The sequence below is a fragment of the Protopterus annectens genome, chromosome 5.part0 (assembly GCF_019279795.1).
Source record: "Protopterus annectens isolate FY-2018-M chromosome 5.part0, PAN1.0, whole genome shotgun sequence".
NCBI classification, from domain to species: Eukaryota; Metazoa; Chordata; order Ceratodontiformes; family Protopteridae; genus Protopterus; species Protopterus annectens.
In genome coordinates this window covers 1,819,685,108-1,819,709,725 of record NC_056735.1, presented here as the reverse complement: position 1 = coordinate 1,819,709,725, position 24,618 = coordinate 1,819,685,108, and the positions used below count along the sequence as shown (strand labels likewise).

At 39.7% G+C, this 24,618-nt stretch overlaps 1 protein-coding gene across 44 annotated transcripts in view; it reads right to left on the bottom strand.

The window, feature by feature from the left end:
- LOC122801915 (ABI family member 3 binding protein) overlaps window positions 1-24,618 on the bottom strand; it is a 3,486,228-nt gene that overhangs the window by 1,652,006 nt on the left and 1,809,604 nt on the right. For all 44 annotated transcript variants that reach the window (XM_044071601.1, XM_044071602.1, XM_044071604.1 and 41 more), the window contains one exon: window positions 210-273. In XM_044071601.1, coding sequence (XP_043927536.1) covers window positions 210-273 — 64 coding nt within the window. The remainder of the gene's footprint in view (window positions 1-209; window positions 274-24,618) is intronic.

Genomic DNA, 24,618 nt, shown 5'->3' with positions numbered 1-24,618 from the left:
ACGGGCACTGCTATTTGCTTCCTATTGCCTTATTTTATGATGCCTGTGTATCTGGTTCCACTGGGCTAAAGCATGTTTACTTTATTGCAACATTTCAGCATCTGTTCTTTTAAACCACTATTTTCTCTTCTTAAATGAAGTCAGCTGGTAAAATAATTGCTTTGAAACCAAGGATATTTTATACAAATCATTCATGCTTTAACACTCACCTGGTTGAGATTTCTTGAAAATAACTTTATTTTCCTTTCTGTCCACATACACAGGAATTTGCTTCTAGAAAAAAAAAACAAACAGCCATGATTCTGTTTTTTGGCCTAAGTGAACAAAATATATTGGCTTTGTTGTATTTTATCCATTTCATGTGACTGCTACCTCAGGATAAGACTATTATACTAGCAGGAATGTCTTTAAAAATCAATTCCTGGTCATACCTCTCAACCTCTTAGAGCAAGAAATCTGGACAAAGCCATAAATAAAAGTGGGACAAAGGCTCAAAAACAGACAGTTTTTAAATATTGCTCTTGCTAACATAGAAAGTTGATAGAACAACAGGTTTTGTATTCAAATGAATTTTTGGAATGGTATGAAGTCTGTAACTCAAATGTCTGTCATTATTTTCTAACTTCATTCCTTAATGATTTGCCACTAATTTGCCAGAAAATAACAATTGTATGAAAAATGGAACAAAAATATGAGGAGAAAATCTGTACATTCTGCAAAAATCTGTAAAGCTGAGAGATATGCTCCTGGTAGACAATGCTGGTGTATTTCTCTGTCTTTTTTGTAGCTGAATTTGTTACTTTTCAATGTAAGTGAAAACAACTTCAGGTTTAATGCTTAGATTTGTGGAATGGGAAATCTGCAGACAAGAAATGTAACACTTTCATACATCCAGCACAGTTTTATCAAACAACTCAGACAAAGCAGTCATTTATTTTCGGTCAGATTCCAAAAGAGTTGCTCTCAGGATAAGTCTGTCCTGATTCTGAAAAATCTGCTGTCAATGCAAGTGGCTCATATCAGCATAAGGCCTATCTATAAACAGGTGTACGTCTGGAACCAGATTCCTAAAGACCTGCTCTCAGCCTGCTCTAAGTATTAAGTGGTCACTTACACTGTAAGCAAGTCTTTTGAAATTGGGCCCTTTGTCATCAGCTATTTTGCTGTACGCTCTTAGGCTGAAATCAGCATAGTGGAATCACAGGATGCACAATCTATCCATTGTTAAGATAGCAGAGGAGGCAGTGAATGTTTTGTTTGTACTGCCCCCCCCCCCATACCAAATTACATTATACATACCAAAGTGCTTCAACTTCAAAATTAGTTATATAATACTAGTAGTTGGGAGCTTGACAGTTATTGCGTAGGTGAATGTAAAGTTGTTGAATCAGTGAATCAAGGTCTGATGGACTGCTCTTCAAAGTACTATAGAAGAACTATTGCGAAACTCACAGAAAAGTTACTGTATGACCTCTGCACAAGGGATGGGATGATGTTTCTCAGTATGACAAAAGCTTCTAACAGAGACAATTATGAAATATTACTGTATATGCTTAAGGGATGGCAGCTAAATTACCTTCCTCGGACTTGATTTCATAGCAATTTCTGGGACAGATTTCAAGTTAACAAACCTACCATCTCTTGCCTTGAGCTTTTATTAGCTTCCTTTAGTTTTCTATTTAGGTTACCTGTCTCTTTTGCCACTATAATTACAGCCATATGTACAGGACACAGATGGAATGCTTCTTTATTATAGCCACATGTAGAGAACACAGATGTTGTGTTTTTTTTCACCCAAATGTGGAGCACACAGCTGATGTGTCTCTTTGTTACAGCCACATGTGCAGCAGGCAGATGATGTGGTTCTTTGCTACAGTTACATATAAAACATACTGATGATGTGGTTCTTTGCTACAGTTACATGTAAAGCATACTAGTGATGTGGTTCTTTGGTATAGCCTAATGTGGAGGACACAGATTATGTGGTTCTTTGCCTCAGCTATCTGTCTCTCACAATGGTGATGTGTTTTTTTTTCTGGTTACAGCTATACATCTCCAACACATGTAATGTGATTAGTTTCTACAACTATATGTACAGCAGGCAGAAGATGTGGTTCTTTGCTACAGCCACATGTGCAGCACATAGATGATGTTGTTCTTTGCTACAGTTATATGTACAGCAAACAGAAGATAAGGTTCTTTGTTGCACCCATTTGTGCAAAGCACATATGATACTGGTACTCTGTTACAGCCACATGTGCAGCATGCAGCTGATGTTGTTCTTTTGCTACAGCCACAGATACATACAGATGATGTATTTCTTTGCCACAGCCATGTGTGGAATACACACACAATGTGTTTCCTTGCTACAGCCACATGTGCAGGGCAAAGTTGATGTGGTGCAACTTCTAACATATCTTACAAATACTCTTTTTCTTCCACTGGTTAACTAGTTTACGTCAAGCCAGTCTGTGTTCAAGCCATCCAAAAAGAAGGCAAATTTGTCAGGCACTAGACTTCTCTGTTAAGACATGCCAATACCACTGGATAACCTTTTTTGAAGTAATATTTATTACAGGAATAATGTCCAGACTCCTCGGGACCAAAGTAGTCTCAAATATCAAGTGCACCAGAAATCATTAAAAGATGAGAAAGACGCAAACAAAAATTCTGAACACTAACTTACATTTTCTTTAGTAAACTGAAATGTGGTTGCCAGTTTCTTCTGCTAATATGACTGGATTAAGTAACTTCATCAGATAGGTGACGGTTTTCTACAGTAAGATTCTAGCCACTGAAAAAGGATAAGCACTGAGAAATTACCTTTTAACTTAATACTACAGTATGACTTGAATACGACTCTTTTTGCTTATTTATTTTACTGTTAGAGATGGAAAGCAGTTTCAGAACTCTGAGTTAAAAATATTCACAAATAAAGACTGTTGAAAGCAATATGGGACAGGTTGTATTATTGCTGCCATTTATACTGTTCATTCACTGTCTAAGCCTGAATAGAAAGAATTTTCTTCTACAAGGTACCCACTTTGTATCAGTCTGGATCAGTGTTTTTATTGGCTGCCTGTAACTATCCTATTCATTTGGAAATGGAAGGAACTCAAAGTATCTTCCCAAAATAACAGATTTGTAAAACAGTTGTAGGGGCATTTTAATTTGGCAGGTCTCTTTACAACTCTTACAGTGTGCTTACCATTAGAAGGTAGTATAGTTGAAGTATGATTATATTGTCTGTACAAAAATGGCAGTTCAGATTTGTTTTCATTTTCACATCATAGATAAACACACTAGTATATCATATGGTTTTCATAATAACACAGTCTGAACTATAGAAAAAATGTTTATAGACAAGAAAGACATATATCTTAGAATTAGGTTATTATACTCACTGATTTCTAATTTGCTGAACTGCATAGAGTTTAAAGTTAATGTTATGTTGTAATAGGTAAAATTATGTTCACAAAAATTGCTCAGATTCCTTATGTAACTGACTATAGAGACAAACATGAAACTGAATTTCACATGGATATAACTGCATTCATTGCTTTCTAATTTTCCTTCTGCAAATATGTCCATATCTAATGAACTGTGCATAACAAATATATATATATATATATATATATATATATATATATATATATATATATAAGGTTTTGTTTACAGTGAACATTTTAAATAAACTTCCTTAAAAGATTGTGAGTTGGGGTTGGTCGATGTTTCTATTATTTTTAGTTTAGTTTAGTATACTATAGTATAATATAGTATAGTATAGTATAGTATATTTGAGCTTACATTTGCTTACAGTGGAAGTACATTCATCACAACTGACCATTTGCAGGTACTGCCCAGGTGAAATAAGTGAGAGAGAAAAACAGTAAGTTGTACACATTAAAATCTGAACAGAAAGTAACAATGTATAACTAAAAATACATACTTACAGCAATTAATTGATGTAACAACACTAATGGGAGAATTGTACATTTTACATGGCAACATTTCAGGTTAATGTCATGGTGGAAATGTTGTGGGGCAATGAGAGTCAGGGTGGGAGAGATCAAGTTAAGGGTAAAGATTGAGAGGCCTTTATACAATGTGGTCTTGTATGTGGCAAGTTCAATTTGATTTGTTGTGCAGGATTTTTTTTCTGAAGGTGGGATAGGGGGATTGTAGTTCCTCTAGACTGGGGATAATTCTCAGATTTTAGGAGCAAGGATGGAGAAACAGTGGGTGGTGCAGTGTATCCTGACTTGTGGGATTGGAGTTTTTGTGTGTGTGTGTGTGTGTGTGTGTGTGTGTGTGTGTGTGTGTGTGTGTGTGTGTGTGTGTGTGTGTGTGTGTGTGTTTGTTCAGTATGAAGTTTGGCAGATAATTTTGTAAATGAGTTAAGCTGGAGGAGCTCAAGAGGAGGCAGTCTAGTATTAGGACTATTCTGTGCTGCACTGGCAGACATTTAGCTTTCTGATGGTGAGGCAGTGATGCTTATGAGAGGGTGAGTTGGTGATGAAGCAACAGATTTTGTTTTCAATAGTCTCCTGTGTGTAGGAGTTTTTCTTAAAGGCTGTGGCTATTATGGGTTGTCCATATTCAAGTTAGGCCAAAAGGACACTTTTGCCTGTAGTAGCCCTTACTGGGATGAATAAGTAGAGTGAGATTTTCTTGGCCCAGAGGAGAAGTGACTTAAATTTTGCCCCTGATTTCTTAAAATGGGTATGGAATGTTAGTGACTGGTCTAGCCGCAAACCAAGGTATTTGAAGTAGTAGTTTGTTTGTATTGGTGTGCCACAAAGGGTAGTGATATAGAGTGACTTTGGTGACTTTTTAAGTGTTTGGAAGCTGCCAAATAACCCTATCAAAACAAAAAGCATGCTAAGTTAAAGTCTTTCTGCAACTGCATTTCAGTTCTAGAGTAGTTATGGCTACACCTAAAGATTACCATGTTATTAGCATAGAGGATGAGTTGTACACCATGACATGGTTTATTAATGAAAATAAAGAGGAGATGGGATATAACTTTGTGGTATTCCCATTAAAAAAGGCTCTGGCTGAGAGAAAGAAGAGCCTAACTTAGCTTTGAAGAATCTGTTTGACAAGAAGTCATGGAACCAGGTTATGAAGACAGAGAAGGAGGAGCGATAATTGATTAGGCCAAGGGCTTTTTGTCACATTTAGCAGAATGCTGTCATGGTACCATGATCTGTTCAGAATCCATGTTCTGTTAGTGCTAAATGTAGCTTGAGAGTTGGATATTAATGACTTTTTCTAGCGGCTTGTCAAGCGTGGGTACCACTGGAATATTTATTTATTTTATTTATTTTACATTTGTTGATCGGGCTAGTCTAGCTGGATACATGTCCATTTTCAGTAGAGGCCCGGGGAGAAAAGCTCCAAGAGATACATAAAAAATTGAAATACAGAGCAAATACAGATCAAAAATTTATTTATTTTTTTTTATTAATGCGATATATTCAATGGTCTAATATGTTACATATAATAAAGTTTGTTGGTGATATAATGGTAATTTACTGATCTAGGAAAATGTAACAGTATCAGATTAACTAAAGCCTTTAAAAAATAAAAATAAAAAAGTTAGTCGGGGTGAGTAAAAAAAAGTTAGTCAGGGTGAATGCAGCTGCATAGCCAGTGTGTCTTTAGAAATAGCATAAGTTTCTTTTCAAAGAGTGGGAGAGAAGTTAGAGATGTTAGTTTGGTGGGTAGTAAATTCCATAGCTTTCCTACAGAGTTAGAGTAGAGGGAGTCACCTGATGAGCTGTTGGATCTTGAAATATTTATTAGTAGTTTGTTTGAGGAGCGTATGTTCTTAAGGTTTTTGTAGGGTTCGATGATAGTGGAGAGTACTGGAGTATTAGTAGGTTGATGCAGGGTCTTATGGACAATTGCAAGCTGGAGATATTGAAGAAGGTTAGAAAATTCTAGCCAGTCTAGTTGTTTTAGGTTAAGACAGTGATGAGTTCGTAAGGGAGAACCTGTAGCAAATCTGGCTATATTATTATAGGATGTAACCAGTTTGTTGATGCTATTTTTTGAAAGATTGGTATATACAGGTGAGGCATAGAGTAGAGTTGAGATTAAGTGGGTCCTGGCTATGGTGGTCCTAGCTACTGGTGTAAGGGAAGGCTTGATTCTGTAAAGGGATCCCAGTTTTTTGTTCACTGATTTTATTGTGTTGTTAATATGACTATCAAAGTTAAGGTTGTTGTCTATTGTTATTCCTAATAGCTTAGTGGTTGTGTCAGGAGAGATAACAGTACCATCATTAGATGTGAGTGTGAAATGAATAGGGGTGGAGTTACGGGTTGGTGTAAAGAGTAACAGTTTAGTTTTTTTAGGGTTAAGGAGGAGGCAGCGGTTACAGAACCATAGTTCTACGGTGTTGAAAGCTTCTTGGGTATGAGATTTAAGTTCAGTTTGAGAAGTGGCTGTGCAGATAATAGTGGAGTCATCTGCATATTGAATGCAAGTAGTGTGATGGAGTGCAGAGTGAAGGTCATTAATATAAATAGAAAATAGGAGTGGGCCTAAAATGGAGCCCTGTGGAACACCAAGAGAAATAGGAAGGCTATTTGAGAGATTATTTTGCCATAGTACAGCCTGTTGCCGGTTTTCAAGGTAGGATCTGAACCAATTTATAGCTAGTGTGCTGAGTGAGAGGGATTTCAGTATGTGTAGTAGGAGTTGGTGATTAACCATATCAAAGGCTTTAGATAGATCAATAAATACTGCAGAGGAAATAGTATTATTATTACGGTTTTTATTTATGCTGTCTGTGAAGGATAGAAGGGCAGTGGTGGTACTATTGTAAGGTCGGAATCCATGTTGGCAGTTGGCAAGTAGGTTGTTATGGAGAAGGTGGTGTAGTAGTTGCTTATGGATACATTTTTCCATAATTTTTGCAGGGGGGTAGCAGAGCTATAGGACGAAAGTTAGAATATTCATTGGAGTGGCCCCCTTTATGTAGTGGGATGATATGAGAAATTTTCCAGATGGATGGGATGATTCCTTCACATATGGTTCTGTTGATCAGAATGGAAATGGGGTAGACAATGGCTTTGGCTCCTTTTTGTAGGAACTCTGCTAGGAGTTTGTCTGCTGAGGGGGTAGTAGGTTTTAGTTTTTGGAGAAGAGAGCAGATGAAGGAAGTGGGTACAGGTTGTATGTGAAATGGTGGGGGTGGGATAGTGTTAGAGGTGGGCAAATTTGAAGTGTCAGGAGATAGATGGCTAGCAAGATTTCGGATGGCATTTGTGAAGAAAGAATTAAAATCATTTGCGGTTTGAGAGGGATTGTCTGGGTTGGAGCCAGTTGGGTTGGGAGTGAATGTTTGACCCGGGTGTAGGAGTTTGTTAATACTAGCCCAAAATTTTTGTGGTTCCTTGTGGTAGGAGTGCTGTAAGTAAAAGTTCTTATCTAATAGGATGGCTTTTTTTAGTAATATTTCTATGTTGTCTAAAGATTTGCTGATCTAAAGGGTTTTTAGTAGTACGCCATTTTGCCCAGGATTTGTTTCTGAGACTGATTTTTTGTCTAGTATTATTAGTAAGCCAAGGGGCTGGTTTAGTCTTATTTCTTACTGAGCGTGATGGGGCATGGTGGTCAAGTATATCTAGGAATGTAGAATTGAAATATTCTACTGCTTCATTGATTGGGAGATCTATTAATGGTGACCAATTACATTGTTTAAGTTCATTTTGGAAAAGTTCTGGGTTAAATTGCTTTTTAGTGCGTACTGTTCTAAATGAAGATAGGAAAGTTGAGTTGGTTTTATTTCTGATCATATAAGTTAGTAAGTGGTCACTTAGGTCTTCTGGGGGGGTTCCTGCTATGTATACTTGTTTGGGGTTATTAGTAAGTATCCAGTCCAAGGTACTTTCCTTGTTGTTTGGTTTATTACTTCTGGTGGGGGAAATAATAGTTTGTGGGAAGCCATAAAGGTTAATATGTGTGGTTGGGTATATAGTATTGCAGTTGTTCCAGTCTACATTAAAGTCTCCTAGAACTATGGCTTCTTGTGGGGAATTTATTGAAAGCCAGTTAAGGATATTCTCGAGAGTACTGATATTGGTGGAAGGTATATACAGATAATGTTTATAGCCTTATGTGTGTTGATTTGTAATTTAGTGAAGAGTATTTCAGCGTTGTTATCTGAAGGTGGGTTTAGATTTACAGTGCTAACTTGTAGCTCTGCTTTATAAAGGATTGCTACCCCTCCTCCCTTTTTGTCTGTACGGTCTAGTCTAATGATATTATACCCGGGGGGGGGGGGGTAACTTCATTGTCCTTGATGGTAGGTTTTAGCCACATTTCAAATAGGCAAAGGATGTCAAATAGGTGGACATCTAAGAGGGCATGAAGTTGTGTAATTTTATTACAGATGCTACGTGTATTGAGGTGTGCTATATAGAGTGAGTTAGCTGGTTTAGTAGTTGTTGGTGTATTAGTTTTATGAGGGTTAATGTCTGGAGATTTAAGGTACTGGTTAGGGCCAGGATTGGGGTGAATGTCACCATCTATAAGGGAGTGGAGGAGTGTTATGTGTTTAGGGTTGAGAAGTTTACAATAATAGTCTAATAGTTTATTTGCATTTCGGTTGGTGTACTTAATGTGAGCTAGTCTATGAAACTTGGGAAGTAGGTAGTTGGGTTTGGATAGAAGGTTAAGATGATTGGGGTAGTTTGTTATTAGTGGTGTGGAAGTATATTTAGAGGGTAGGAGAAAAGTGGAGTATAGTGGTTGCTCAAATGAGGTTATGATATAGACAGAGGTTAGAAGAGATAAGAGGGAGAGTAAGAGAAGTGGTAGTAATTGGTGCAGGGTAGTTGAAGTAGGCATTATAGAAGTTTAAGAAGAGGGAGAGAAAATTGGTTGTTGAAGTTTGTGAGCTGGTTGGGATAGTTCTTTGCAGGTAGAGTATTATAATAAGGAGGGAAAAGAAGGGAGGAGATTGTGAGTTATATTAAGTTAAAGGAGGTTGGGGTGTTAATGTTATGAGTTGTGTGATTGGTGCTAAAGTTGTTGTGGGTGTGGCTAAGGAGGAATAAGTGTAGGAGCACTGGGGGCGGGTGGGAATTGTGGGCATGGTAGGGGAGCAGAGTGAGCCCGCAGGGCGAACGGAGCGGGAAGACCTAAGAGTAGCTTGTCAAGGAAGACAATCAGTGAAGTATGGAGTTCAGTGGATTAATCTGAAGGTTAGAGAAAGTAGGGAAGTATAGAGAGGCTGACAGGCAAAAGAGGTAAAGTGTATGAGGAGCGGAGTGTGACTAGATATAGTTAAGGACAAGGGAGAGAGGGTCAGACAAAATTTCAGAGGAAGAGACTAGAAAGTGAATTTGGAAGACAGGGATAAGCAAGTGAGAAGAAACTAAAATACAGTTACTGATATAGAACGGCCACCTAGTGGTCAGTCACTTTAATTCGAAATCATAGGTCTCCTAAAGGGATGGCAATCCAGGAAGGAGAGGGAGATGGAACAAATTGCAGATATAGAGGGAATGGGTTAGAGGCACAATGTATGTATAATGTAAAATATGGGGGGGGGGGTTGGCTGGCTGCTGGGAAGCCTGACAGTGAGGCTTGCCTACTTAGCAGTATCTATAGCAACTTACTAATATTATAGTTTATTAGAAGCTATAGTAAGACATACTTTCACTATCTTTAGCAAAGTATGTTTCCAAAGGAGCTAGTAGGTTAATTCCTTTTTAATAAAATGAATATTTTCCTTAGGTGTCCAGCTGGGTGGATTCAGGTGAAATAGTACAGGGAGATACAGGACCTAAAGGCTGTTCATGAAGAGAGAGAGAAAAAAGGTAGTGAGGCAATCAATATGTGAACCAGAGGGCAGCAATAGTTACAACAACACATTAGTAAGGTTTGTCTTAGCAGAAGATCCTTATGCTCTATTTATAAGGAACATTTGCTTTCAGTATACATTAGGTACTACTAGTCATACTAGACCCATGCAAGACTCTGTTAATAGTTAGGGTAACAGTTATCTACATATGCTTTATAAAACAAGTAATACACTAAAACATAGCTTATTACTGGATCTGTGAAAAAAATACATAAAAAATAAGCTAGTACAAATAGTAGTCAGGTTAGGATAAATAAATTAATAAATAATGAATATTCAGCTAGTACAAATAGTAGGTTAGGATATGTAGTTCATACTGGAAGCGTCTGTAAGAGCGATACTAGTAAGGGTAAGCCTATTCAAAATTAGCTAGATCAGTTACGATGTAGCGATGTCTTTAAATAACCTTAGCTTGGTCTTAGTATAGGTTAAGCATCAGGGATTATATATATATTGCCGCTATAGTGAAAATGCTGTGCAGTTACTTAAATATATTTTAGCAGATAGATTAATATTAGTATTTGAAATAAGGCCGTATAGATTAATATTAGTATTTGAAATAAGGCCGTATCTTACAGTTTCTCAGATCAAATGGGGGAGAAAATCTCCGCTGCAGAGCCACATGCTAAGAGAATAAAGGTTAACATTCACTCTGCACGATAATGAGCTCTACCAATGTTTTAACTATTCCGCGGGAATAGGACAACAGTGTGAGTTGTTTCAAGGTTTGGATTGTTTTCGTGATGGTGGTAATAAGTGCTGTTTTCTAGATGTTTGGCATTATATTTTGTGTCAAGCAAATGTTAGAAATGTGATGTGAGTTAGAAATTCCCTGCAGAGGTAGACAAACCAATGAAAAATATGGTGTTAACCTGTAAAGGGGGGGGGGGGGGGTTGTCAGTGGGAATGTCTTCATGTAGGTTACTGACTTACTTATGTGAATTATTTATTTATTTATTTATGAAGTTGAAAGGAGGATGAGGGCAAAGGGCTCTGGGAGAGAAGAGAAGAAAATGGGGATGATGCTGATAATTTGGGAAGGGTATTTAAATTCTTTGACAAAGTCAGAGCACAACAGTGGTCCTTGATTAGTCTGGATTAGGTTTAGAAAGGATTTGTTCTCAGAGGATTTGAGTCCAGTGAGTAGACTGACCTCATGCCATATGTGTTTTAGTTTATTAAAGAGGGAAGTTGTTTGAATTTGAGATGGTTTGCTTTGTGCTTCTGTATGGACTGTTTAGCTAAGTTCTAGTATTTGGTGGAGGAAGCACGGTTGTCATGAGATGGAATGTTTTTTGAGGACTGCCAAGCTTCATCCCTTAGCTTGAGGACAAATTTAAGCTCTTTGGTGAGCCATGAGATTTGCTGTTGTTTAAAACAGGCATTTTATTATGGGGAAGAATTAGCCCCGGATGTTGAGAAGTATCTGGGTTAGGGTTGTATCCATTATGTTAGGGTCTTGGATATTCAGTATGACAGACCAGTTAAAGGCTGTCAGATATTTTTTCTTTCAATTTGTTAATATTTTAAGTGAATTTGGATCTAAAGATGACCAGTCTGGGGGTAGATTTTAGAGACAAATCGCTAATGTAAAAGAAGACTGGAGAGTGATCAATGAAAGTAGAAGGAAGAATGGATACATTTGAGATAGAGACAGTACTGAAAAGTTAATGCTGAAATCCCCCAGGATATGCAGATGTTTGTTTTTGCTGCAGTCCTTTCTTACTGATGTTGCTAGTGGAGAATATGTGAGAGATTAGGGATTTGAATTTAGAAAAAGATGATAGAGAGGGCAGATTTGCTGCTGCGATAAATAAAGGTTTGTTTTCCACGGTGTTGAGTTTTAAAAGGACCCAGCTGGGATCTGTGTCTGGCATAATGAATGCTTAGCCTAGGACGCTGGGCTTAAGATGGCTTTTGTATAATAATAGATGGTCTCCTGCTTTCCTACTACCAGGTCATTGTCATACTCATAAGGAGGGAAGGAAGTACTGAAATTCGGGGCTGCTTGGATTGATCCAAGATTCAGCAACAGCTGTAATGAATGGGTAAAGGGAGGAATGGAAGACACTTATGTGGTCATGCTTGTTGGCAATGTTTTGTGCTCTGATGAGGGCACAGAATACATAGGCACCTGTGCAGTTTGTGGATGGATTGGAGTGCTGGTAGAGTCCGAGGTTAGTTTCATTGCTGGGTCTGATGAACAGTATTAAAATGAGTGGGGTTGATATCTACAGATGTTTGGGATTTTGATGTAAATGTTATGAGTATATATTTTTTATGGTGGAGAGAGCTGTGCATAGTACAATTTGTTTATGAGGGAGATGTTAGTGGGGGATGGAATGGAAAATGGGTGCGATTTTGTTATTGGATGGTCATAATACAGTGCGGGAGAGAATGTCCGATTGATAGGGGTAATGATGAAAGAGATATGGATTATGCATGATGGGTGGGAAATGGACTTCCTAGGAGAGGTACAACAACAGAGTAATGTTTATGGAGTGAGAGAGACAGAAAACTGAATACTGTGGTGTTTTGGTACTTAGTAGCTATGTCTTTAATGGGAGGTTTGGAGAGGGTGGAGAGTAAGTGAAGAACAGTATGTGTAAAGCTGAAAGAAAGACTGGGGTGGCTTAGAAATTAGGGGTGCGGTGGTGCAAAGCAAGCAACATCTCCTGCAAACTACAGTCAATCACTGAAGATGTGCAGTAATGACTGGAAGCTATATAGCCAGCAAGTCTGTGTACCTGGTCAATTTAAATGGAATTGGGCAACGTTTATGTGAAAGTTGTTGCTGCCCAAGATAGTCTAGTGAAGTCAGGACAGTATAGGAGTGGAGACTTTACAGCAACACACTCAGATATTAACAGCTGATAGTCACCATTGTTTTGCAGAGTATCATACCCTTCTTACTACTCCAAAATGAGTCGTTACCTGCCTTACTTGTGTTTGAAAATGGTAATGCAAGTAGAAACTGCAGTCTGCGGCACACCCTTTGACACTGAGAGGGGCTGCAGAAGTCTGAGACAAGTCCTTTACAACTCAAAAAGCAGTTTATTTGGGAGATTCCCATAATAGGTGAGATAATCCTGGCTGGCTATAACTTCTTTTGTCACTGAGAGGGCCGCAGCAGTCTGAGACATGCCCTTTGCAAATGAGAAGGCAGTCCATCTGGGAGCTTTTTCTAGCAGGTAAGAAAATCCAGGTTGGCTATAATTCCCTGCCTGGATTTTCACATGGTTATGCATGTAAGAACAGCAGTCTGAGCCACTCCTTTTGTCACAGAGGGCTGCAGCAGTTGGAGATGACACTTTTGAAAGTGAGAATGCAGCTTATCTGGAAGCTTCCTCTTAACAGATGAGAGAATCCAGGCTAGCTACAACTCTGACTTCAACAGAGTGTGTGTCGGCTGGAGTGCTGGAGTATTAGCAGTGAATGGTGTGATCAAAAAAATGGTTTTCCTGTGTGAGTGACCATCATTCCAACCATACCTCTCAACCTCTTAGAGTAAGAAATCTGGACAAAGCCATAAAAAAGTGGTACAAATAGGGACAATTTTTAAATATTGCTCTTACAAACTTAGAAAGTTGATAGAATAACAGGTTTTGCATTAGCATGAATTTTCTGAATGGGTATGAAGAATAAAACTCAAATGTCTGTCATCATTTTCTAACTTCAGTCTTTAATGATTTGCCACTAATTTGCCAGAAAGCCACAATTTTATGGAAAACAGACCAAAAATATAAGGGAAAAATCTGGACATTTTGCGAAAAACTGCACAGTTGAGAGGTATGATTCCAGCTAAAGCAATGAATCGTATTACAAAGAGTTTTCCTGTAATGGTGGAAGTTAGCTGAAATAAATTTCAATGCAGTACATTGTGAAAAAAGAGACTTTGCATGACAAACCAAATGGCAACTTCATATTTTATTCATATGAACCCCATCTTTAACAATCTTGCCCCTCATGGATAGGAGAAACATGTAAATGTTCCAACATGTCCTTGTTCAGATCATCTCTGGGTTATTCATATGCAAAATATAAGTGCTAAAAGCTACCATGAGAATGTAAGGCTAGGCTTCTTAACTTCCTCAAAGGTCAATACCCTAGAAGTACCTATGAACTTAAATGCAAAGACTCAAAGAACTATATTTTTGTTTGTAAACCTAGTAGCTATGGCAATAAAAACCCAAACGATTAAAGAAGACATACATTTAAAAGCAGATATGCCTGTACTGTCTTCTACAGTCATACACCAAGTACATGGGATAAAAAGAGAAAAACAATTCAGTTTTCTAGTCTGATACACTGAACTGCATAAACTAAGTTCATAGATGAGAAATCTAGTCATCATTAATGGAAATATTCTGTAGTAAAGAAGAATTTTAATGTATAATATTCACAGCTATAGAATTTGCATTACACGACATGCTGGAGCATTTCTGGTTTCTACATACATCCTCTCACTTAACTTAGGCCATCATGACAGCAAAATTAAAGGCTGTGTCACACAATATACATGCATACCTCTCAAACTCTTAGAGCAAGAAATCTAGAAAAAAACTAATATAATGGGGGGGGGGGGGGCTACCCAAAAAGGGACAGATTTTAAATATTAATAAAACTTAGAAAGTAGACAGAATAACAGGATTTGTGTTATTCATTTTTCTGAATGATATAAAGTCTGACACCAAATTGTATGTCATTATTTAGTAACCCTAATCCCAAGGAAAAGGCCAAAAATGAATAAAAATCTTGACATTCTTCCCAAATCTGAAGAGTTGACAGGTAAGCATATTTAACGTATAATAAACTGGTTCAGATGGACAACTAAGCACATTTATAATGCCTCTTGGATCGTTTACAGATGCAAATGGCATAATTCCTTAATTGTGTGTATGATATATATATTTCAGGCAAAATTAAGTCTATTTTTATGATTTTTTTTGTTTCATCTGTAAGCTTAAAAAATAAGTCTCCTTAATACTGGCTATAAACTAATGGCTATTAAGAAATAATTCAAAGTGAAACTATAAGATGTTTTAAGACAGGATGGGACCGAGGTGCAAGAACGTGACAGATGTAGCTGTGTTGCATGTGGTTACAATGTTAGCTGGAATAGGTTTGATAGCAAGGTGGAAATGACATGGTGGTTAAGGTTTCTGTTTCACATTTCTGAAGTCCAGCTTTCAGGCTAATTCCCCATTTAATGTGGTATGGTATAGGCTTTCTTTGAGCACTCTGGATTCCTCCAAAAACAGACTAGATGATTAACTACTCTTAAAATAAGAATGTGATGTTCTCCCAAAGGTAAAGGCTCCTTGTTTACAAACCTTAATTCAGGGGGTCAGAACATTGGTGCATTAGGTTGTGACTGACACTTTAAACATAAGAAAAAAACTTACACTATTTAGAATTCACAAGACAGCAAGTTAATTGTTGCTCTCCATATATAAAAATCATTTGATATTGCAGGTAAGAAATTACAAATCCTTCTTTTACTGTGTGAGAAAACTAAGAAGCAATACCCTACATTGCTCAACTTATTCAAAACAACACCTGCTGTTCTGACATTGCCAACATATTTAAAAACATTCAATGCCAACTTCATCCTTTGGGCCTTCTATCCAAAGTTGTAAAATACCCAGACCCCTTACTCTCCCAATTATCTCTAAAGATCACATACTGAAAATGCTAATTAAAACAAAAATTGCTACCTCTATGGGATCTGACAATATACCTAACTGCATAATTAACAGTTTTTAGACTTGCCATCTCAAACCCACTCCTTAAATTCTTTAACCTAAGTTCATCTACTGGTTTTGTCCTCAATGACTTCCACCCTGCAGTTGTGATGCCAATCCATAAGGGGGCCCTTACAATGACCCAGATGATTATAGACCTATCAGTCTTACAAGTCTCATCTGCAAAGCCATTGAACATATTATAAAATAGAAGTTATGTACTTACCATAATGTTCCATGTGAGTTGTTTATCTCGCCTTTATTCTCACTGATGGGTTCGGAGCCGATCCTCGGCTCCGACACGGCTGATAGCAAGCTCAAGGTTTGCCAGTAGCTCGAGACCAGCCCCTTATCCCACAACGCACTGCTGGAATTACCTCAGATCTTGTTTGCTGCGAACAACAGTCTATAAATATATATACATACATACAACCTATACATACTCTCTTATATATATCTGCGAAGAACAGTTCCCAAAAGGAAAGAAGAAATATTGAATAACCAGGATGGCACTAGCCTCTAAGTCAACAGTCAGCCAGGAGGGGGAAGGGGGGAGGGACGTGAGAATAAACGCGAGATAAACAACTCACATGGAACATTATGGTAAGTACATAACTTCTATATGTGAAGTTGTTCATAGATTAGGTTCATAGATTAGTACTAAGCTAACTGCCCTTGCGAGCCATTTTAAGCTTAGTCAATTATCCCTTGTGAGACTCAAACCTTGCACCTTGTGTTTGTACGGCAAACACCTTGACCATTAGGCCACCCTTAAATCTCGACATTTATTCTCACTGATAGGTAGCGTCCCTAGCACCCTCAACCCTGGGTGTCTCATGGGAGTATGTTCTTCAGTACCGTAGAACCAAAGGAAGACCTGTCCCTAGAAGCCTTATCTACTTTGTAATGTGTGATAAAGGTATGAGGCTTAGACCAAGTGGCTGCAGTGCAAATATCATCAAGGGGAAATTTAGCTTGAAAAGCAGAAGAGGTAGAGACAGCTCTGGTAGAATGAGCTTTGGTTTGTGCGATAAAGGCATGTTCGCATTTTCATAGACAAAGGATATACAATCGGATAACCACTTAGATAAGGTTGTTTTAGCCACTGGATTGCCTTTCCTTGCTTCTGAAATGGATACAAAAAGTTGATCTGATTTCCTAATATCCTTAGTTCTGTCAAGATAAAATCTGAGCTGTCTGTGAACATCAAGTTTGTGCAGCATATATTCCAGTTTGTTAGAGTGGTTGGGGAAGAACACTGATATTTCAATGACCTGATTGATATTTGACTCAGAACACACTTTAGGTAAAAATGAGGGGTTTGTTCTGAGAGATACTCTATCAGCATGGAAGATCATGTAGGGTGGTCTGATGGATAATGCTTGAAGTTCTGACACTCTGCGGGCAGACGTAATGGCCACAAGAAAAATTGTTTTCCAAGATAAGAATTTTAAAGCACAGGAAAAAGCTGGTTCAAAGGGAGGAAGAATAAGTTGAGACAGCATAAGGTTTAAATTCCAGGGAGAAAAGGGAATTTTGATCGGAAGTCTCATATGAAGAATGCCTTTAAGGAAGGTTTTGGATAATTTATGGCTCATAATATTTGAGCCATCAAGATCAAGGTGAAAATTTGAGATAGCAGCTAACTATACTCGAACTGTAGCAGCTGCTGCCCCTTCCTTAAACATTTTTGTCAAAAATTCCAAAATGGAAGATAGCGGAGCTCGAAAAGGGTCAATGTTCTGCGCGTTGGCCCAAATTGAGAACCTTTTCCATTTACTGCCATATAGTTTCCTGGTAGATGGCTTGTGAGAAGACAAGAGAATCTGTCTTGTATCTTCTGAAATTGTATGAAGCCTGGCAATTAGGGGAAGTGGATTAGCCAATCAGTCAGTTTCAAGGACTGCAGGGAAGGATGAAGGTCCCCTGACGGGTGCGTCAGAAGGTCCGGATCCATGGATCCTCCAACAGATGATGGTGGAGAAACGGAAACCAAATCTGTCGAGGCCAGTAGGGGGCTATGAGTATAACCTTCCTTCCCAGCGATTTTGCTTTCTGTAAAAATCTGGGTATTAATGGGAAGGGTGGAAATGCATAACGGAGACCTGGGAGCCAATCGTATAAAAGTGCATCTCTCGGGGGATGACCCGGAGGTGGTATCAGGGCAAAGTAGCTTCTGCATTTTGAACTGAAGTGGCTGGCAAAAAGGTCGCAGCAAGGCGGGCCCCATTTGTGGAAAATCAACTCCGCAACCTGTTGTTTGAGAGACCACTCGTAAGGGAGTAATATTGCCCTGCTTAGCTTGTCCGCTATGACGTTGGATTTCCCCGGGATGTGCGTTGCTAACAGAAAACACTGGGATGACACAGCCCATTGCCAAACCCTGAGGGCTTCTCAACAAAGGGGGTAAGACTTGGTTCCGCCTTGCTTGTTCAAGTACAAGACTACTGACATGTTGTCGGTCTGAATTGCAATAGTCCCTAGAGGGAGAGAGTCCTGAAAGTACTGCAACTTCACCACGTGTGTCCTGAAAGGCTGCCTGAGTTTTAAGGAACCATATCCCCCCCCCCAGGGCCCTTGGAGTAGGGCAGAGTAAGAGTGGAAAAACGGACCCCAATGGCAGATAAAGTCTTGCCTTCCTGCTCACACCTGGTTAAAGTTTCCTTTACTTAGGGCCCAAACAGTGATGAGCCATCGAATGGGGTATTAATAAAGGAAGACTTGAAGGGTTCCACAAAGGAACAGAGATACATCCAGGCTTGTCTGCGAAGAGCAATGCCCGAACTAGTGGCTCTACTCGAACCATCAGCTGCATAGAATATGAGACGCATGGACGAGTTCACTACTGATTTTACGGTAGTGAGCTGGGCATTGACTTTGTCGGCCACTCCTGCAGCTACTGTACCCTGGAGAGTACCTCCTAGCTCTTTCAGGAGATCTCTCTGTAGTCTTGTAAAATGGGTCAAGTAGTTCAGTGATCGCAGAGAAAAAGTCGCTGAAATAAACATGCGCTTCCCATATCTATCCATAACCCTAGAATCTCTGTTAGGGGGAGGGATAGAAGAGGATGTCTCAGATACTTCCTTTTTGGGGGCTGCAGCCACCACCATGGCATCCACAGGCACTCCTTTTGTCAAAAATGGCTTATCTACTGGGGCAGATATGAATTTGTTGGGTCTACTAGGGACAGATTCCATGGCCTCCGGTGACTCCCACGCCTTACGAGAGATCAGTTCCATGAGTTCATCATAAGGCGGAGACACCCAAGAAGTAGAAGGTTGAGACCCAAAAGCCTTCAAGAGCACAGAGTCATCCTCAGTAGGGGTCTTGGACTGCCAATCGCCCCTCTGACTAAGGATCTTTAGTATCTCCGCAAAGGAGATAGCCTCAGAGGGGGATCAAGGGTACCCTTCTGACTCATCTAAGTCCATGTCAGATGTCAAAGACTCATGTGGGGAGTCTAAGTGCCTCCTCTTGCACAGTCTCTTCCTGGGCACCTCCTCAGTGGGAGAATCTGGGGAGGTCTCAGAAGAGCAGGGGACACCCTGCGGGGGTACTTGAGGTTCGGGGCCTCTACGCTTAGAGGGGTCGGTAGATGCAGAAGTAGACACAGGAGCTTGAGGGGAGAGGGAAAGCTGAACCGATGCTGACGTTGTCTTTGGAGACAAAACTCTCCTCATAGCATCGAAGGCACCACGGCTCCGACGAGAAGGAGTGGACGGCCCCAAGAGCACCATCCGATCCTCCCACATCGAAACCCTGGGCTCCAAGCCTAAGGTAGGAGCCGAGCTCATCCAAACCGAAGCCCCGAGAGGAAGAGTCGGCACTGACAAATCAGTGCGACTATCCACCCAGGACCTGCCGGACGAGCGTCATCTCCGAGAGCCCTCGGTCGGTGCCGAGGACATCCGAGTAGATGGAGCCAATAACCCTGGTGTGGGTATCGGCTCCAAGGGTTCGACCACCATCGTTTCAACTTCAGTCGGCTCCGAGAGCCCTCGGTCGGCACCGAGGACATCTGAGTAGATGGAGCCAATAACCCCGGTGTGGGCATCGGCTCCAAGGGTTCGACCACCATCGGTTCAAATTCCTTCGGTTCCGAGAGTCCAGTATGGCTCGGAGGAGGAGTAGACAAGTCATGTTCCATGATCTTCGGCACCGACGAGCTGGTCGGAGCCGACAACAATTTGGCAAGTCCTGATGCCTGTAAACGCTTCTGCACTAGCCAATCCATGTCCAAATCTGAAAGGCTGACTGAGGACTTAGCTGAGTGCACCGAAGTTGCTGACTGGAGCAGAGGTGAAGAAGGAACTTCAGAGGCCGACTCCAATACTGAGAGCTGGCTCTGAATCAAAGGTACACTCGGTTCTGATGACGGTGGAACCGATGACCCTCCTTCTGAAACTTTAGCCTTTTTGAAGACCTTATCTGATGACTTGGATTTTGAGCATTTGGAGGACATACTAGCACCTTCATGGTTACTCCAAACATCCGAAAAAGATTGCTGTAGCAATCCCCTGTCTATAAGTTTCCTCCTTCTCTCCAAGAGGAGTCTTGAAGAGAAGGAGTGACAAATGCTACATGTGTCTTGGAGGTGCTTGGCCCCCAGGCAGTAGACACATTGAATGTGTCCATCAGTGACAGACATTTTCTGCCCACAATCTGGGCATTTTTTTGAATCCCGATTTGGGATGGGATTTCTCCTTATCATCTGACATACTGTACAGAAAAACAGTAAATTAGATTCACAAACAACTAAGCCCAAACCGGGCACTACCCACAAAAGTATTTTATATATATATATATATATATATATATATATATATATATATATATATATTAAGTAAAAAAGAAGCCAACCAGTGCTACTAGTCCACAAAACACTTGAAACAAAGCACTGTTACTGCAAACTGGATTCAAAGTATTTACTTTATTGTAAAATTCTTAAAAACAGATGATTGAGCGCTTTCTTCCCTCTCAAGCAGGGATTTCATCAGAATCCAGTTTGCAGTAACAGTGCTTTGTTTCGAGTGTTTTATATATATATATATATATATATATATATATATATATATATATATATATATATAAAAAATACAATATATGGGGCTAAGAGACCCACAGAAAAAGTCTAACTACTAAAGGGATTAATAGTAGGAAAAGGGGGCTAAAGGCCCACACCAACTAAGAAGCCAACAAGGGCCTAATTCTTAAACTATTTAAATTATCTAACTATCTAAACTATCTAAATATAATAGAACTAACACACACTAGCTATATATATATATATATATATATATATATATATATATATATATATATATATATATAACAAAAAGAAAACTTTTTAAAGACTTGCTGTTAATTTGTTTCTAAAATGGTCCGAGCTAGCTGGATCACCGAGATCTCTCTTGCCACGGCAAACTAGATCTGAGGTAATTCCAGGAGTGCATTGTGGGATAAGGGGCTGGTCTCGAGCTACTGGCAAACCTTGTGCTTGCTATTGGCCGTGTCGGGGCTGAGGATCGGCTCTGAACCCATCAGTGAGAATAAACGGCGAAATTTATCTTCACATTAAAAATTATGTACTCACCATAACTGTGAAGCTGTGTTGTCCATTTTCATTCTTCCTCAAAGGATGGGTATCAGAGCCGACCTCAGATCTGACTCAGACTTTTTTTTCCGGACACTAGATTGGACTTTCAAGCTCCACCCTTACCCATAATGACCCTTGCAACTACTTTACCTCAGATCGAGTTTGCTGTCACTGTAATCTATCCAAGGAAAAGGTGTATAACAAGAGAAAGAATAGCATAGGGGCTTCAAACAGGAACAGTGGTTCCAAAACATAAAACTCTGTCAGGTCACTCCCAAAGAGAAGGAGAGGGGGATGGAGGGAGAGGAGTTAACGAAGAATGAAAAAGGACAACATAGATTCATAGGTATAGTAAGTTCAAAACTTTTATATCCGATTTTCTGACTTTCATTCATTCCTCCATGGATGGAACAGAGTCCCAAGCTACGATAACCCTTGGTGGCCCTCAAAGAAGTATATTCCTGAGTACCACAGAACCAAAGGCAGCCCTGTTTCTGGGGATGATATCCAAATTGTAATGATTGATAAAAGTATGAGCATTCAACCAAGTGGCTGCAGAACAAATATCATCAATGGAAGCTCTGGCACAGAAAGAAGCAGATGTGGCCATTGATCTAGTAGACTAAGCTTTTGGGCATCTTGTCAAAGGTAAATATTTCATGGAATAAACATAAGTAATACAATCTGAAATCCATATAGCTAGGGTGACTTTAGAAACAGGCTTTCTCAATTTGTTGGAGACAAAGAAAACAAAGAGTTGGTCAATTTTCTGGAAATCCTCCATTCAAAGGAGATAAAAACAAAGCTGCTTATGTACATCCAAGTGGTGAAGCATGGAAATTTTTTGGAAAGAAGATTGGCAAATTTATGACCTGATTGATGTTAATTTCAGAAGGAGTCTTTGGTAGGAACAATGAATTAGTACATAAAGTGACTGTCTTTATGGAAAATCAAATAAGGAAGTTTTGAAGAGAGTGCTTGGAGTTCAGAAAGTTGCCTGGTGGAAGTAATAGGCAGTAGGAAGATTGTTTTCCAAGAAATAAATTTAAGGTCAGATGTAGCTGAAAGCTCAAATGGTGGCTGAGTCAAGGGTTGTAACACAACTGTGAGATCCCAAGGTGGAGTAGGGTCTTTGATCGGAGGTCTAAGTAGAAAAGTGCCTTTAAGGAATCCCTTACATAGCCTGGTTGAGGTTAGAGGAGAAGCATAATCTCCAGAGTGAAAATTAGAAATGATTGATAGCTGAAATTTGATGGTGGAAAAACTAGCACCTCCTTGAAAACTAGAAGCCTGGAAATCAGGAATAGCAGGAATGGGAGCAGTAAAGGACTCTAATTGTCTCTGTTGTGCCCAGATGGAGAATCTTTTCCATTTACTCTTGTATAGTTCCCTGGTTGCAGTTTTCTGGGAAGATATTAATATTCAGTGAACTGGAGAAGAAAGCCTGGACTGTCTATCCATCATCGGAATTGGACAAATCATGAGGTCAACTTGAGGTCTAGGATGTCTGAGTGAACAATCCCTTAAGGATAAGATACCAGATCTGGACTGGGGACCAGTGTCCAAGAAGGACATTGAAGGTGAGACCCCAAGAAAGGAAGCCAAACTTGCCGAGGACAGAACGGGGCAATGAGGATAACCTTGCTCTTCAACTGTACTGCTTTCTGAAGAAATTGAGACGTAGGGGATGGTAAGCATACAGGGAACTAGAGGGCCAAATGTGGACTAGAGCATCTCTCACTGACTCCCCCTGAGGGGATAAAAGGGCAAAAAAACTGCTGCACTTTTTGCTGAGGGGTGAGGAGAACAGATTGCAGCAAAGTTGACCCCATCTGCAGAAGATCCGTTCCACAACTGCATGATTGAGAGACCACTCATAAGGCATCAGGATAGTTCTGCTGAGCTTGTCTGTTAGAAAGTTGGATTTCCCTGGTATGTGCATTGCTGCTAGAAAGAGGCTGGAAAAGATTGCCCATTGCCAGACTTTCATTGTTTCTCAGCAAAGAGGTTAGGACCTGGTTCCCCCCATTTGTTGATGTACCATACCATTTACATATTGTCCATCTGCATAGCAATTGTCCCTAGAGGAAGGAAGTTCTGAAAGGACTGCTCACATCTCTAAGATATTTATATGCATATCAGTCTCTTCTGGGTACCACGTGCCTTGAAATGCCCCCCTCCAATTGTGAGGCATCCATGGTCACTGCAGCCTTTGGGGGAGGAAGCATATAGGGACGTCCCCATCAAGCATTGTTGGACTGGATCCACCAAAGTAGGGAAAAACTGTAAGGATGAAGGGAGGAATACAGGTAACCATAAAAGAAGAGATAGAAAAGAAAAATTCTATCCTACAACTTGAAAAAGTGTGATCCACTTCTGAACCATTTGAGCAGCACATGAGATCTGAGATAAAGTAGTAGCAGGGGGCATTATGGGTAAGGGAGGAGCTTAAGAGTCAGATCCAGAGTCTGGAAGAAAAGCGGCCCAGTTGGATGCAATACTCATACATTGAGGAATGAATGAAAATGACATCAGATCTGATCTTATAAATTTTGATTTAAAAAATCTTATTCAACTTGATCCCCAACAGTTTTGTTTCAAGAAGGGTAGATGCTTTCTACTGAATCTAGTAAACTTCTTTGAAAGGGTTTTGGAGTTTGTAGATTGTGGTCATGCTGTATACATAGATTCATAGACTGTTACTAGGCTACCAGCTGGGGGGCTCTTTCTAACCTTAGCCAAGTTTTACTGAAAGAATATGAAAGAATAATGATGTCCTGTATCCAAACAGGATATTGAGGGCAAAGCATTCTAATCTACCTCTGTCCATAAATGACATGGATGCCAGGCCTGGTGTAAATTTCTTTCCACATCCACTGGTCTAGACTTCACTTAAACTGAGTAATAGATGAACTCATTTTCACATAAAAGGGAAGCCTGTTCCATAGGAGGGGCAGTCCAGGAACATGTATCTGTCTCTCTAGCATGTACTGTTTAAGATAGACAAAATTCAGGTCCCTATACTTTGTATTTATGGTACACCTTCACTTACGAATATGTAAGAGATTCATAGGTGTGGGGTTTGTGAATGCCTTGAAAGCCAGACATAGATCACCCTTCACCAATCTATAGGAGGCTGAGTAGAGGGGAAGGACATTAAGGTGCTCTGCATACGGTAGGTTTGTTAACCTTGCATTCTTTTTGTAAGGAACCTCTGAGGTTGCTCTAATTGCTGAATATGCTTGGTCAGGTACATGCCAAAGTGAGCTTTGTACTCCATGAATGGTCTGATAAGACCATGGGATAAGATAAGATGGGAGATCGTAGGTTTACCCCGGGTATCACTTCTGTATCACTGTTAGACAGAGGCACAGTATACTAACCTTGAAAAAGGACAT